General features: G+C 40.5%; 2 protein-coding genes across 8 annotated transcripts in view; both read left to right on the forward strand.

Moving 5' to 3' along the window:
* The window catches only part of LOC129838699 (kinesin-like protein KIF16B), a 31,562-nt gene extending 24,332 nt beyond the window's left edge, over nt 1-7,230 (forward strand). For 6 of the 7 annotated variants that reach the window (XM_055905840.1, XM_055905874.1, XM_055905886.1 and 3 more), the window contains 4 exons: nt 2,440-2,545; nt 2,768-2,815; nt 3,124-3,174; nt 4,068-7,230. In XM_055905840.1, coding sequence (XP_055761815.1) covers nt 2,440-2,545; nt 2,768-2,815; nt 3,124-3,174; nt 4,068-6,173 — 2,311 coding nt within the window. In that variant the 3' untranslated portion in view covers nt 6,174-7,230. The remainder of the gene's footprint in view (nt 1-2,439; nt 2,546-2,767; nt 2,816-3,123; nt 3,175-4,067) is intronic. The other variant, XM_055905881.1, reaches the window with a different exon arrangement.
* Nucleotides 7,231-7,491: 261 nt separating this feature from the next.
* Nucleotides 7,492-9,780, forward strand: LOC129838753 (kinesin-like protein KIF16B). The gene is made up of 3 exons (XM_055905916.1): nt 7,492-7,766; nt 7,872-7,955; nt 9,443-9,780. Exons 1-3 carry the CDS (start codon nt 7,686-7,688, stop codon nt 9,602-9,604), a joined length of 327 nt encoding a protein of 108 aa, XP_055761891.1. The 5' UTR covers nt 7,492-7,685; the 3' UTR covers nt 9,605-9,780.
* Nucleotides 9,781-13,738: the final 3,958 nt, after the last annotated feature.

Genomic DNA, 13,738 nt, shown 5'->3' on the forward strand with positions numbered 1-13,738 from the left:
AGACTCATATTAAACATCTCCAATCCAAAATCAAATCTAGAATCGGCTTTCTATTTCGCAAACAAAGCCTCCTTCACTCACGCCGCCAAACTTACCCTAGTAAAACTGACTATCCTTCCGATCCTCGACTTCGGCGATGTCATCTACAAAATAGCTTCCAATACTCTACTCAGCAAACTAGATGCAGTTTATCACAGTGCCATCCGTTTTGTTACCAAATCACCTTATACCACCCACCACTGCGACCTGTATGCTCTAGTCGGCTGGCCCTCGCTACATATTCGTCGCCAGACCCACTGGATCCAGGTCATCTATAAGTCTATGCTGGGTAAAGCTTTGCCTTATCTCAGTTCACTGCTCCACGATAACAACACCCACCCGTAGCACACGTTCCAGCAAGTATATCTCACTGATCATCCCCAAAACCAACACCTCATTTGGCCGCCTTTCCTTCCAGTTCTCTGCTGCCAGTGACTGGAACGAATTGCAAAAATCGCTGAAGTTGGAGACTTATTTCCCTCACCAACTTTAAACATCAGCTATCTGAGCAGCTAACCGATCGCTGCAGCTGTACTTAGTCCACCTTTAAATAGCCCACCCAATCTACCTACCTCATCCCCATACTGTTTTTATTTAATTTTCTGCTCTTGCACACCAGTATCTCTACTTACACATCATCATCTGCTCATTTATCACCCCAGTGTTAATCTGCTAAATTGTAATTATTCGCTCCTATGGCCTATTTATTGCCTACCTCCTCATGCCTTTTGCACACACTGTATATAGACTTTCTTTTTTTTCTACTGTGTCATTGACTTGTTTATTGTGTTATTGGCCTGTTTATTGTTTATTCCATGTGTAACTCTGTTGTCTGTGTCACACTGCTTTGCTTTATCTTGGCCAGGTCGCAGTTGTAAATGAGAACTTGTTCTCAACTAGCCTACCCGGTGAATTAAAAATAAATAAATAAAACCAAAAAATGAATTCGGGAGTAAAAAGTTGCTTAACAAGTCACATAATAAGTTGCATGTACTCACTCTGTGAGCAATAATAGTGATTAACAGGATTTTTTAAGGACTACCTTAACTGTACGTATGGGTACAGTTATCTGAATGGTCCCTCAGTCGAGCAGTGAATTTCAAATACAGATCCAACCACAATGACCAGGGAAGTTTTCCAATGCCTCGCAAAGAAGGGCGCCTATTGGTAGATAAAAATGTAATAAAAAGCATTCATTGAATATCCTTTTTGAGCATGGGGAAGTTATTAATTATACTTTGGATGGTGTATCAATACACCCAGACATTACAAATATACAGGCGTCCTTCCTAACTCAGTTGCCGGAACGGAGGAAACCACTCAGGGATTTCACCATGAAGCCAATGGTGACTTTTTAAAACAGGGTTTAATGGCTGAGTGGAAAGAAGTAAGTCTGTACAGAATATAAAATATTCTAAAACATGCATTCTGTTTGCAACAAGGCAGTAAAATAATACTGCAAAAAATGCGGCAAAGCAATTCACTTTTTGTCCTTAATACAAAGTGTTATGTTTTGGGGCAAGTCCAATGCAACACATTACTGAGTATCACTCTCCATATTTTTAAGCATAGTGGTGGCCGCCTCATGTTATGGGTATGCTTGTAATTGTTAAGGACTGGGGAGTTTTTCCAGGATAAAAAAGAAACGGAATCGAGCTAAGCACAGGCAAAATCCTAGAGGAAAGCCTGGTTCAGTCGGCTTTCCACCAAACACTGGGAGATGAATTCACCTTTCACCAGGACAATAACCTTACCTTAGTTGCTTACCAAGAAGACAGTGCATGTTTCTGAGTGGCCGAGTTACAGTTTTGACCTAAATCTGCTTAAATCTATGGCAAGACCTGAAAATGGTTGTCTAGCAATGATCAACAACCAATTTGACAGAGCTTGAAGAATTTTGATAAGAATAATGGGCAAATGTTCCACAATTCAGATGTGGAAAGCTCTTAGAGAATTACCCAGAAAGACTCACAGCTGTAATTGTGACTCTAACATTTATTCACCCTGGGTTGAATAATTATCTAATAAAATTGTTTTTTTAAACTTTTTTTTCTTTTGTGCAAATGTTAGAATTTTTCTTTCACTTTGACATTTTGTGTAGATCGTTGACAAAAAAAAAGACAAATCAGTTTTAATTTCACTTTGTAACAACAAAATGTGGAGAATGTAAATGGGTGTGAATACTTTCTGAAGGAACTGTATGTGTCAAATCCTATGCAATATTCACAATGATTGCCAGAAACAGCACAGGCAAATTTGTTGTAGGTGGGGAATGATGAAATGTAGATGTCAAAGTAACTACCAGATGATCATATTGAAGATGCCTTATTTGTGGGCCCTAGGGTTGACCTGGCCATTGTAGATTTTGAGTGTCTAATAAGTTTCCTTATCAATTGACAGGATAAATGCATACATTGAGGAGGAGGTTAAGAGAAGGTTACAGAAGCTGAACCTCTTCAATGGTGACAAAAACATTGAGCTCTCACTTTCATCTGAATCTCTGCAGGTAAGCATCAGTGATACATTGTTTTGTTTGCATTCTCCGTACAGAGCGTATGCAATATTAAGACGGTGATATTTCTCAATCTCAAGAATATATTATTGATGTTCAAACTCATAGTCTTAGTCACTGTAGCCTCGCATACAATCTGAGCTTAATAAAGAAACCCCCATTTGGAAATTGTGCCTTTGAAAAATAGCAATTATATGAAGTTCTTCAATCCTACAGGAGGACAAAGAAGTTAATGATTCTAGTTCTGTTAGATTAACAGATGAGGTAAGCCCAGGTCCTCGACACGGTATACAGAATGGACTATAATCTGCATGCATTTCTGATAATTCTCAATAGAGGTTACATGGACCAATCACGTGGGATCTTTTTCCATCCTTTCTCTAATTATATGGATGATGTTTTTCCTTGTTTGCTTTTCTTTTCCCCAATAGGAGATGAACTCTGCTGCCTGATGGCAAAGTTGTCCATTTGCCGCAACATATGCAATTTTAGTTTGAGATGAATTTGACATTGCATTGTATCTTTTAGGAATTGTTTGTCGTTGCTTAGAGGTGTGGTCTTATTCATTACAGGATGACAACAAGCGGCAAAACCCTGTCAACCCTAGTAAATTGAAACATGAGGTAAGACTTGAGTATTTTCTTTTTTTTGTGTGTTGGAGATGAAGAAACTAACCAGACATTTTTAAACAATAATTTAACTTGAGTGTCAGTCATGCTGAATCTTCACTAACCACCACACCAGCTACGGGGAAATACATGCCGCTTGTAAAAGGAGCTTTAGGGAACATCCTGTTTTACAGGAATCCCACATTTGTATCTGATCAACTATATAAGATTCCTAAACCAATAACCTTTTTAAAGACCTTTATAAAGAATTGGCAAAAACTGAAGAATATAGCTGTTTATGGGGATATTGACTAGAAACATCCACACAATTACATTTACATTTAAATCATTTAGCAGACGCTCTTATCCAGAGCGACTTACAAGTACATACAATCATACTTTTTTGTACTGGCCCCCCGTGGGAAACGAACCCACAACCCTGGCGTTGCAAGCGCCATGCTCTACCAACTGAGCCACACGGGACACAATCACAAAGAAGCAAATTGTTGGATAAATTGGATAAAATACTGAATTGGCTAAATGAAACCAGTCACTGACCGAGGAGGCTGACCTAAGTGTAGAACAGGATAAGGATACATGTCCAGCCAAACAGGGTTGATATCTGGTTTTGTAAGAAAAGGAGAAGATTGCATGGAAGCCTGGGATGTGTAATTGTGTGTTCATGCTGCATAACAATCATCAATCACTTTTTGATTCTGTTTTGAATTGTAATCTTTTGCTCATCTGCTATTTATTTCAATCACAACTGGATCTTTACACTTGGTGGAGGAAGAACTTAATTTACGGGGGTGAGAATGAATACTTGAAAGACTATATAATTCAGAGCTGTGATCTCTGGTTTGAAGTTATAGTCATCGAATCCCCCCCCCCCCCCTTTGTCCACACAGAAAGACTCCATGCCCTTGCTGTGGCGTAGCTTCCTGTATGTCCCAGGACTTGAGACGAGCACTCACCTCGAAGGGCATACAACAAGTTCAGAAGAAGAAGGTGGCAAAGACCACTCGGAGTTAGATAAAATTGGCAACCCAGAAGGGGAAACCAAAGTCTTGGCACAGAAGGGCATGATGCCTTATAAAGAGGGTGAAAAAGCAAAATGGTGGCAGATGGGAGTGAAGGGGAAGGTTGACCAAGCTGAGAGCGAGAACAATGGCTGTGATTTTAAAACCAAGGACTGGGGATTTAGGTCTACAAACACCATAGTCAGTGAGGATGGAAGTAACAGCCAATGTAGCCCAGATGAGGGAGTAACCAATTTTAGTTGCTACATTGTTGACAAGACCAAAAGTCTATCATATTCTCAGTCCAGAGAAACCAGAACAGAAAACCCAGTGCTGCACGGACTCACACAGTTTGGCTCTGTGGAAGCTAACAAAGACCAAGTTCAGAACACAAGCAAGACAAGTAATGACACTGCAACTGTGATCAACTCTGAAGTCCCCATACTGAGACAAAGTTCAAAGAGACAAATCTCCATCAAGGGCTACTTTGGTCTCAACAAGATCCCTAAAGAGTCTGTAAATGGGCAGGTGCAGAGGAATCTGGTAACTTCAGAACCGGATCGACTAACCAACGAACTGGGAGCCAAACAGAGTTACGTCCTTGGATACTTGGCAGGCAAGCTGTCTGGAGTTTACAACGACGCTGGACGATATCTGCAGAGTACACGGGACATCATTCGGCAGGTTCGAGCAGGAGAGACTTCAGCATTGACTACTACATTCTCTCAGTACATGACCTTAGTTACAAAAGATCTTCCATTTGTTCAGAAAAAGCCGCTTGACCCTTCAATGAAACCCGACTCAAGGCAGAATAAAGTTCATTTTGCCAATTTGACAGGCAATTGCCTTTTCAATGTACCAGAGAATGGTCATGTGTCTGCAATTTCGGACATTTCATTATGGCCTAAAGGCTCTGTGACAACATACAAAGACGGGAAGCCTGTAGTTTATTGTCAGACGCTCGTGCAGTTTCCCATCTGCCTTTCGGAATTACAGTCTCTTCCACTTCAGAAGATTCTCATTCGTTTGTACTGTGTGACGCCCAAAATCGCTGCCTCTTCCCACCACCTTTTGGGTATCTACTGGCTAAGTGTTGCCAATTGCAAACAGCCTACACCACAACCAAGTTGCTTACTGTTATCTGAAACCGACCTCTATGCAGTCTCCGCTGGTACTGGTTTAGGCAACTACCATCCTTTGGTAGTTTTTCAGCACTTCAGTCTCTTGCACATCAAGGAGATCCAAGTGAGCTTTGCTGGGCAGCATGTACGACTCCTGGGCTCCACTGAAGACACCATCTTGGTCATCTTCACCCACAGCAAAGAGCTTACCCAGGAGCTATGCTGTACCCTGCTGAAAATCATTGCCCCGGCAGAGGTTCAGGAAGGCCCAGGAGCCCACCCCTTGCTTCGTGGAGACCTCTCACGCCTCTCTCTGGACTGGAGGTCCCACGTTCCAGACCTCCTGCTGGATTGTGGCCTCTGTGTTACCTCACGCTTTAAGAGGATCATGGCTGACCTGCTCTACATCCTGCACGGCAACATGGAAGGACCCAACAAGCCCTCCTTGGCTAGCATACGCCTTCTTCTCTACACTTCCATCAAGGTGGAAAACTATTCCACCTCGCGCCAAGATGTCCTTTGCCAGTTCTTTCTCACAGACAACCACATAGGCTTGGTGCAAGAGGATGCTGTGTTCCACCCGGTACCTCGAGGCTCAACTTTGGTTCCCACCCAACCCCAGTTTCAGGGAGTGGAGCTGCGCAGACGCTCAGACATCCGATGTGTGCTTGTGAGACACAGCGATCGATGTATGGTGCTTGACATCGCATTCTCCACGACTCACAAAGGGCAGATTGAGACCAAAAGAAAGACCAGGAAAGGCGTAGCCATTGTCCCTCTACCTTCTGATTGCAGGCCCCCAGCTGATTCCTGGAAATTAACTTTCAGCTCTACCTCGGATGCAGCAGTCCTAATCAATCATCTGTCAACCTGATTTTAAGGCTGTGCTTACAGGTCATAAAAGGATGTAATGCTAATAGGTAATAAAAGGAAAGGAGTTTAACTGCCACTGCAGGCCTGAAGTGTAATGACCGTGCCGTCCTGCTGAACTCTTGTTTTCTGTCAGCGTTGCACTTGAGCAAGAAAGCCATGGTGAGTTGGCTAGCTAGCTACATTCAGTATTGTCAGCCAACTGCAGTTATGAGTATAATAATCAGCTAGCTAGACTGATGACATTAGGTTTTGCATACTATAAGAGTTTAGCAACATTATAGTAAATATTTCACTTGTGTATTTCACTTTTGTTTGAGCATGACGGCACCGTCCTACCACTTCCGGTGTGTATTTAAGACTATTTAAATTATTTGTTTGATTAGTTGAAAATTATATTTTAAAAATCAACATAATTATTGTAACCATGCCTTTTGTAATTGTTAATGTACGTCCACAATGTCAATGTAACATTTTATTGAAACGTATCTATAGGATCCTCATGAACATTGTGTTATAAGAAAATACATGTCCATATTATGAATATAGATCAAATACTAAAATGTCAAGGTCTAACTCCAATGGCTGCTATTGATTTTAATGTATTTTATAGTATATTTGAATGGTTCTCTTAACATACTGCCACTGTGGTGGTACACCTTGATGAAATTGTTGTCACTTTAAGAACAGTTTTACTCACAAACCTAATTGTTTTGTATTGGTGTAGTTAATTAATTGGATATTTCATAGATTTTCTTCTCCACTACAGGGAATAGGGTGATCTTTTGTTTAGTCAGCTTAGCTCTCTTTCTCTGTTCTTACATGAATGCTCACATCAATCATTTATGCCTGGTGAAATCGTTTTCTTCAATATGTTTGTGTATACGTTTATGCATATCAATCATATGGTAATGTACAATATGATTTTGAGGAATATGTGTGAAAAGTAACAGGACGAATGTCTGACGTACAATATGACTTGTGACTATGATCACCGCAATAATGTTAATAAAATATGTTTAATTGTTTTAACAAAAAAATAAAGATGGTGTTCTGTATAAGCCTTTGTGTTGCCTGGTGGTATCTAGCTGTTCTGTTTCGTACCTGTTCACTGTTGTCATATAAATAAGACTCCACCTTCCTGTCCATGTTTCGCTCTCTCCCAATTCCCTTTTGTTCCACCCATGTCTTTCCCAGCAGCGATTTGTCTCTGTCCCTCTTGGGACCAACTCCGGCTGCCTAAAGGACCCCGTTAGAATTAGCATTCCTCGCTACGTTCTCAGAGGGCAAGGGAAAGATGAGCACTTTCAGTTTTAAATTAAGGTGAGCTTCTCTTAAGTATCTCTCAAGATCCAGGATCATCACTTTGCTGTCTCTGGTCTTGCGTACATGTCTGATAGGTCCATGTCTTACTACTTACTTAGTGCTCCATTTTAGAATTCTGGCATTTTTCAATGAGTTAGTTGTATCTGTCTTGTACTCAGTATTATTTTCCTCTCTCTTTTAGATCACTGTAATGGATGAAACGTGGACCGTCTTCAGGAGATACAGCCGCTTTCGGGAAATGCACAAAACTCTCAAGATGAAATACCCCGAGGTAAAAGACTGATGAACTAGGAATTACCACATACAACAAGTCCTCCCCTATTGGAGATACTCGTAGTATAATTGATGCGATCTTAATGACCTTCTTCCATACCAGCTTGCAGCTTTAGAATTCCCTCCCAAAAAACTCTTTGGAAACCGAGATGAGCGAATGGTTGCAGAGCGGCAGAGTCACTTGGAGGTGGGTGCTGGCATTGACACATACTATTGCGTTTCTTAACAGTAGTATAATTAAGTTGTAATGACTGACAGGGTTATCGAAATCTGTCAATCAGTGACAAAAGTCTGAAGGTTTGTCTTTCTCATCCATCAGTTCAGAGACCTAATTTTTCCTTGACATACATTTTAAAGTAGTCACCAAACTGTCAATCGCGAGGCATTCCTAGTCGATCAGCAAACATTTCTGTAGAAAAGCCAATGATAAAGCCTTACGCTCCAATTTTTTGTTTTTATTATTCTTGCGCTGTTGGCGGTAGGTGCACTTGATTCAGAAGCCCTGCGCGCTGGGTAGGAAAAGTGTTTCCATTTTTGAACCATTTAGTTTGTATGAAGGGACAAACTCTGCCTACCCTGCAGACCAAGAGAGCTAAATCAAGTGTGCCTACTGCGCTGGCCAAACGGATAGCTCAAATCACCGTGCCTACAGCTTCCACAAACCCACAGCAAAGTTTGATACTAGCCTAGGTGAGAGTTCATAACTTTTAAAACCCTGACCAAAGCGAGACCGTCAAAGATGCAGCAAATAGCTGACGTGTTTGAGTGAGTTCATGTTTAAGGGTTTATTCAGCACTGTTTTTATTTAACACTTTTACTAAACTTAAAAAGCGTTTCTCCCTACTTCTACTCGCGCTACAACCACCACTGCAGCTGCAATGAATGTATCGACAGGCCTGTGTTTTTATTATTAGCAGCTCGTCGTGTTTTGTTGATGTTTTTCGCCCCTTTCTCTAGTCATAAGAACGACGTGAATTTGTGCATGAGGCAGAAATAATGTAGTGCGACTTGAGTTTCGCCATTAGGTGGAAGACTGTCCCCTCTCTCTCTGGTCACTCTCCCCGAGGAAAGGAGAGAGCAGGGAACTTGAGAGGCAGACCCTCTGCTGCTCTCTCCCTCCACTGAAACTGACCATCAGATGCAGGTACCATCAGTACAGTAAAAAATAAAAGCTAATTTGTTGCAAATTATTTCAATTCATGCTCAGCTGTGCCTTGCAAGTGATACAACAACTGATCTATTTTGTTATCAAGGCTTACGTTTTGAAATATAATATAGTCTGAAGGCCAAGCATAGTGAAATATGTTGTAATAATGTATTGGGCCTACTACACAAACCTCATTAATGTTGCATAGGCTTACATTATTTTAAGTCGTGTTTAAAAAAAGAAATAATAATCTGAGCGGTAGATCTCTGTTTGCTTTTTGACTACGAAAAGGTTGGTGACCACTGATTTTTAAAGTGTGTTTGAACTGTAGATTGCACTGTAGGAATGATTATTATATTGATTGATATCCATTGTATGGATAAGAAGAAATATTGTCCTATGGTTGGATGACTAAGCAGGAGATAAATGCTCCATGCTACTGTCATTGCTCATTCACACCCTACTAATCTATAGTATTCTCTCTTACTTGTAGTCATACCTCACTCTTCTCCATTTGCTCCTCCCAGAAATATCTGAAAAACTTATTCAGGGTTATGATGTCGCCGACCTCGGGCTCTCCACTCCGCACTGATTCGGACTCTGAGGGTGGTCTGCAGCTGTCCAAGTACACCATCTGTGACTTCTTCAAGAAGGGCGTCTTTGACTACAGCAGCCATGGAACTGGTTGAAGACATTTTAGATGAGGATGGGTTGGAGCTAGCCTTGCCCCAGATCATTTTGTGCTGTTTCGCCATTTCCTATGGTCATGCATTGACCATTGGAGTTGGCGAGATGGCGCAAACAGATCTGTGACCAGGCTACGATGGAGCAGCTTTAATCCCAAAACCAAAGTGTGCAGTGCCTTCGCAGGCACTAAGGAACAGATATCTAACTTACTACTCACCTTACTACCTTTTTTCTTCTAGATCTCCTTTCCTACTCACTCTCCTCCTTTCCTACTCACTCTCCTTCCTTTCTTGTGGAAATGGTACTTCTTTATGAGGACCAAACACATGAGAAATGGTCTTATCTTTATAAGTCAAGTAAGTAATGTAATGACAACCGGTGTAGAATATTTGCTATTTGTGACACAAAATGGTTCTAAAGCGGGCCTTGCTGAAAGGTAATGCAACCGCTGCCAATCTTGAAGACATTGCAAAGTCATGGCAGCAGTGACTTGCTAAGTCATCTACTCTGCTCTCTTCCTGTTCACCACAGTTTACTCAGAATTAATGTTTTGAAGGGAGGCTTTACAAAAAAACTATTTTTATGCAGCTATAACTTCGATGGCAACTCTAGTTTCTACCATTTCTGATGATATGCAATTGAGACTGACATGTGCTGTAACTATGGGAACTGACCAGGAAGGCATTACTCTTCACTACATGTAGTGTTGATAAGGGTGGCCTGTTTCTGTACTGTATGGGTGGCTTCTCGAACCTGCTTAAAGGGGATGTTCAGTATTTTATAACTTTAATGTTAGATGGTTCCTCATCATAAAAGTAGACTAACCCAACCATGGGTTACATTTCTTCTAGCCCATAGATTACTTTAAAGATTAGAAAGCAAAAAACTGAACTTCCCCTTTTAATGTTGATACCAATTTCTCATTATTACACAATGTATCAATTGTAAATAGTCTGAGGAGAGGAACTTTTGGGTGCGATAACAAGGACTCATGATCACTCCCAGTTTAGGTGAAATGTTAACTAGTCATTTTGGTGAGCTATCGAAGTAATAGTCTTTGACTTCACCTTTTAATGGTAGCTATTACAGTTAAAAAAAATAAATAAGTCAAGCTGATGTCACATATGGCATTGGTGCAGGTTGAATCATAGTATTCAGGATTGTGATAATAATCATTGAACTAATGGTGGCACAGAATAGTCTCTCGAGACTTCACCTTTCAACACTTAATTGTGAATTTTTGGGCCTAGGCAGTTGGTGTGCCTACTGGTCGTGAAAGCTGTTGCTAACAGTGTTGCTCTCCATGTTTCCAGATGGCTAATAGAATTACGCTTTTGTCGACTGTATGTCTTCCGAGTTTCACACTTAATATAGTCACTGCTGTTGATTCAACACTTCAGAAACACTTTAATAACAGTACTATACTGTAGGTGCTAATACTTGAGTTGTGGATGTCATACATAGTTTACTTGTGGTTAGACTTAGTACGTCTTTTGTAAATCTAACAAATTATAATTATTTCTTTAAGTAATAAAGGTGGTACAAATGTACTACAGTTTCACATTAAATGTAGTATAGTGCAAAAAAAACTTGAATCGCTCCCTTTGTGAACCATATTGTATACATATAATGTATATTTGAATGTTTATGTGCATAGTTTTCTAAATGAAGTGCTTGTACACACGCAATGTAAACTCTGTTGGCATTGAATGTCATAAAAGGGATTGTATATTATAACTGCTATTGTTGATTTCAGTTAGAGATGATTTAGCTTTGATATGTTAATGATGTAAGAAGAGTATCACTTTGCTTTACTGGTGTCCATTTTGAGACTCCTCCAAGTTGAAGGATTGAAAGTCGGTCATATGTAAGTACTGTAGTATAAACGTTTTGTTTTATATACATTTTTTTTAACTGGAATATAGTTAGAATTATATTGATTTTCAGAACTGACAGCTCATTTGTGTATTTATGTTCTGTAAAAACACTTGGCTATCTGCAAAATAATGTACAGCAAGAAACTGATTAGCTGTACCATTTAATTGAAGTTGTAACTGACACATTTACAAAATCAATATATTTGATAAAACTTCTGCAATATATTTTGCTGCGGCATTGTGTGTTTATAACATGGATGCAACTTGATTAAAAATGATGGACAGTTTATGACCTCTTGAATATCTTACAGGAGTAATACACTTACTGGTGTAATACACAGCAAGCATATCAAACAATTTCTTGTGTAACCCATGTTCAAATGGGTGTAATATTTTAAATACTTTGAATTGCGGTGCATTTGGAAAGTATTCAGACCCATTGACCTTTATCCCACATTTTATGTTACAGCCGTATTATAAAATGGATTGAATTGTTCCCCCCCCCACAGCTACACAACAAAATACCCCATAATGACAAAGCAAAACCAGGTTTTTAGAAATTTTAGCAAATGTATTAAAAATTCAAAACTGAAATAACATTTAACATTTACATAAGTATTCACTCTGGCTGGACCACTCAAGGACATTCAGAGACTTGTCCCGAAGCCACTCGTGCGTTGTCTTGGCTGTGTGCTTAGGGTCGTTGTCCTGTTGGAAGGTGAACCTTCACCCAAGTCTGAGGTCCTAAGAACTCTGGAGCATGTTTTCAAGGATCTCTGTACTTTGCTTCGTTCATCTTTCCCTCAATCCTGACTAGTATCCCAGTCCCTACCGCTGAAAAACCTCCCCACAGCATGATGCTGCCACCACCATGCTTCACTGTACGAATGGTGCCAGGTTTCCTCCAGAAGTGAAGCTTGGCATTCAGGCCAAAGAGTTCAATCTTGGTTTCATCAGACCAGAGAATCTTGTTTCTCATGTCTTTAGGTACCTTTTGGCAAAGTCCAAGCGGGCTGTCATGTGCCTTTTACTGAGGAGTGGCTTTTGTCTGGCCACTCTACCATAAAGGCCTGGTTGTCCTTCTGGAATTTTCTCCCATCTCCACAGAGGAACTCTAGAGCTCTGACAGAATAACCATCGGGTTCTTGGTCATCTCCCTGACCAAGGCCCTTCTCCCCCGATTGCTCAGTTTGGCCCGGCGGCCAGCTCTAGGAAGAGTCTTGGTGGTTCAAAACTTCTTCATTTAACAATGCTGCAGTAATGTTTTGGTACCCTTCCCCAGATCTGTGCCTCGACACAATCGGGCGGCAGGAAGCCTCGTGGTTAGAGCGTTGGACTAGTAACCGAAAGGTTGCAAGATCGAATCCCTAAGCTGACAAGGTGAAAATCTGTCATTCTGCCCCTGAACAAGGCAGTTAACCCACTGTTCCTAGGCCGTCATTGAAAATAAGAATTGGTTCTTAACTGACTTGCCTAGTTAAATAAAGGTTAAAAAAAATACAACATGTAATCCTATCTCTGTGCTCAACGGACAATTCCTTCGACCTCAGTGCTTGGTTTTTTTTCTCTGACATGCACTGTAAACTGTGGGACCTTTTTATATTTCTAAAAAACTGTTTTCACTTTGGTATTGTGTGTGTGTAAAATGTTATCAATTTTAGAATAAGGGTGTAACGTAACAAAATGTGGAAAAAGTCAAGTGGTCTGAATACTTTGCGAATGCACTGTATTTTGGCAATGTGATTGTGTGTGTATATACAAGAATTGTGTATACTATTCCTACATTAAAAGCTAAGCAATTCACTGACCATCCCACTTAGATCGTGAAAAAGGAACTTCTCATTAAAGGTGACATACATACTCCAGTATTCCGAGGCAAAACAACAAGTTCACACACCCATCAAGGCTACTGGATGGAAAAATACACATATCAAATGAAAAAACAAAGTGATGTCTTAATGATTCAGAGGAACTTGCAAAGACTCGTCATGATCACTTCCTGTAGATTTTATTGCCAAGGACTTTATGCTCTCACTGTTGTGACTTCAGTTTGCGGAATATGGAGCATGACATAAGTGGATTCACTTTGTTTAGGAGTACCTTCACCCTTCGTTCCTGGAACACATGCCAGGTGATATATAGACTCACTTTGAACCCGAGTGCTGTGTTCTGCTCTCGGCCTGGCCCCATGATCCTTTATGACAGCATAGATGTGGTCGTCTGCAATGTTCTTGCCTTCCGCTTCAGCCCTTACTGCTC

The sequence above is a fragment of the Salvelinus fontinalis genome, chromosome 3, assembly GCF_029448725.1.
Source record: "Salvelinus fontinalis isolate EN_2023a chromosome 3, ASM2944872v1, whole genome shotgun sequence".
In the NCBI taxonomy this organism is placed as follows: domain Eukaryota; kingdom Metazoa; phylum Chordata; class Actinopteri; order Salmoniformes; family Salmonidae; genus Salvelinus; species Salvelinus fontinalis.

Excerpts from the sequence above, each read along its gene's own strand:
- LOC129838753 (XM_055905916.1), top strand. The coding sequence starts at position 7,686 with ATGGATGAAACGTGGACCGTCTTCAGGAGATACAGCCGCTTTCGGGAA. Across the intron at positions 7,767-7,871 it reads TCAAGATGAAATACCCCGAG|CTTGCAGCTTTAGAATTCCC; the intron begins GTAAAAGACTGA and ends CTTCCATACCAG. Across the intron at positions 7,956-9,442 it reads AGCGGCAGAGTCACTTGGAG|AAATATCTGAAAAACTTATT; the intron begins GTGGGTGCTGGC and ends TGCTCCTCCCAG.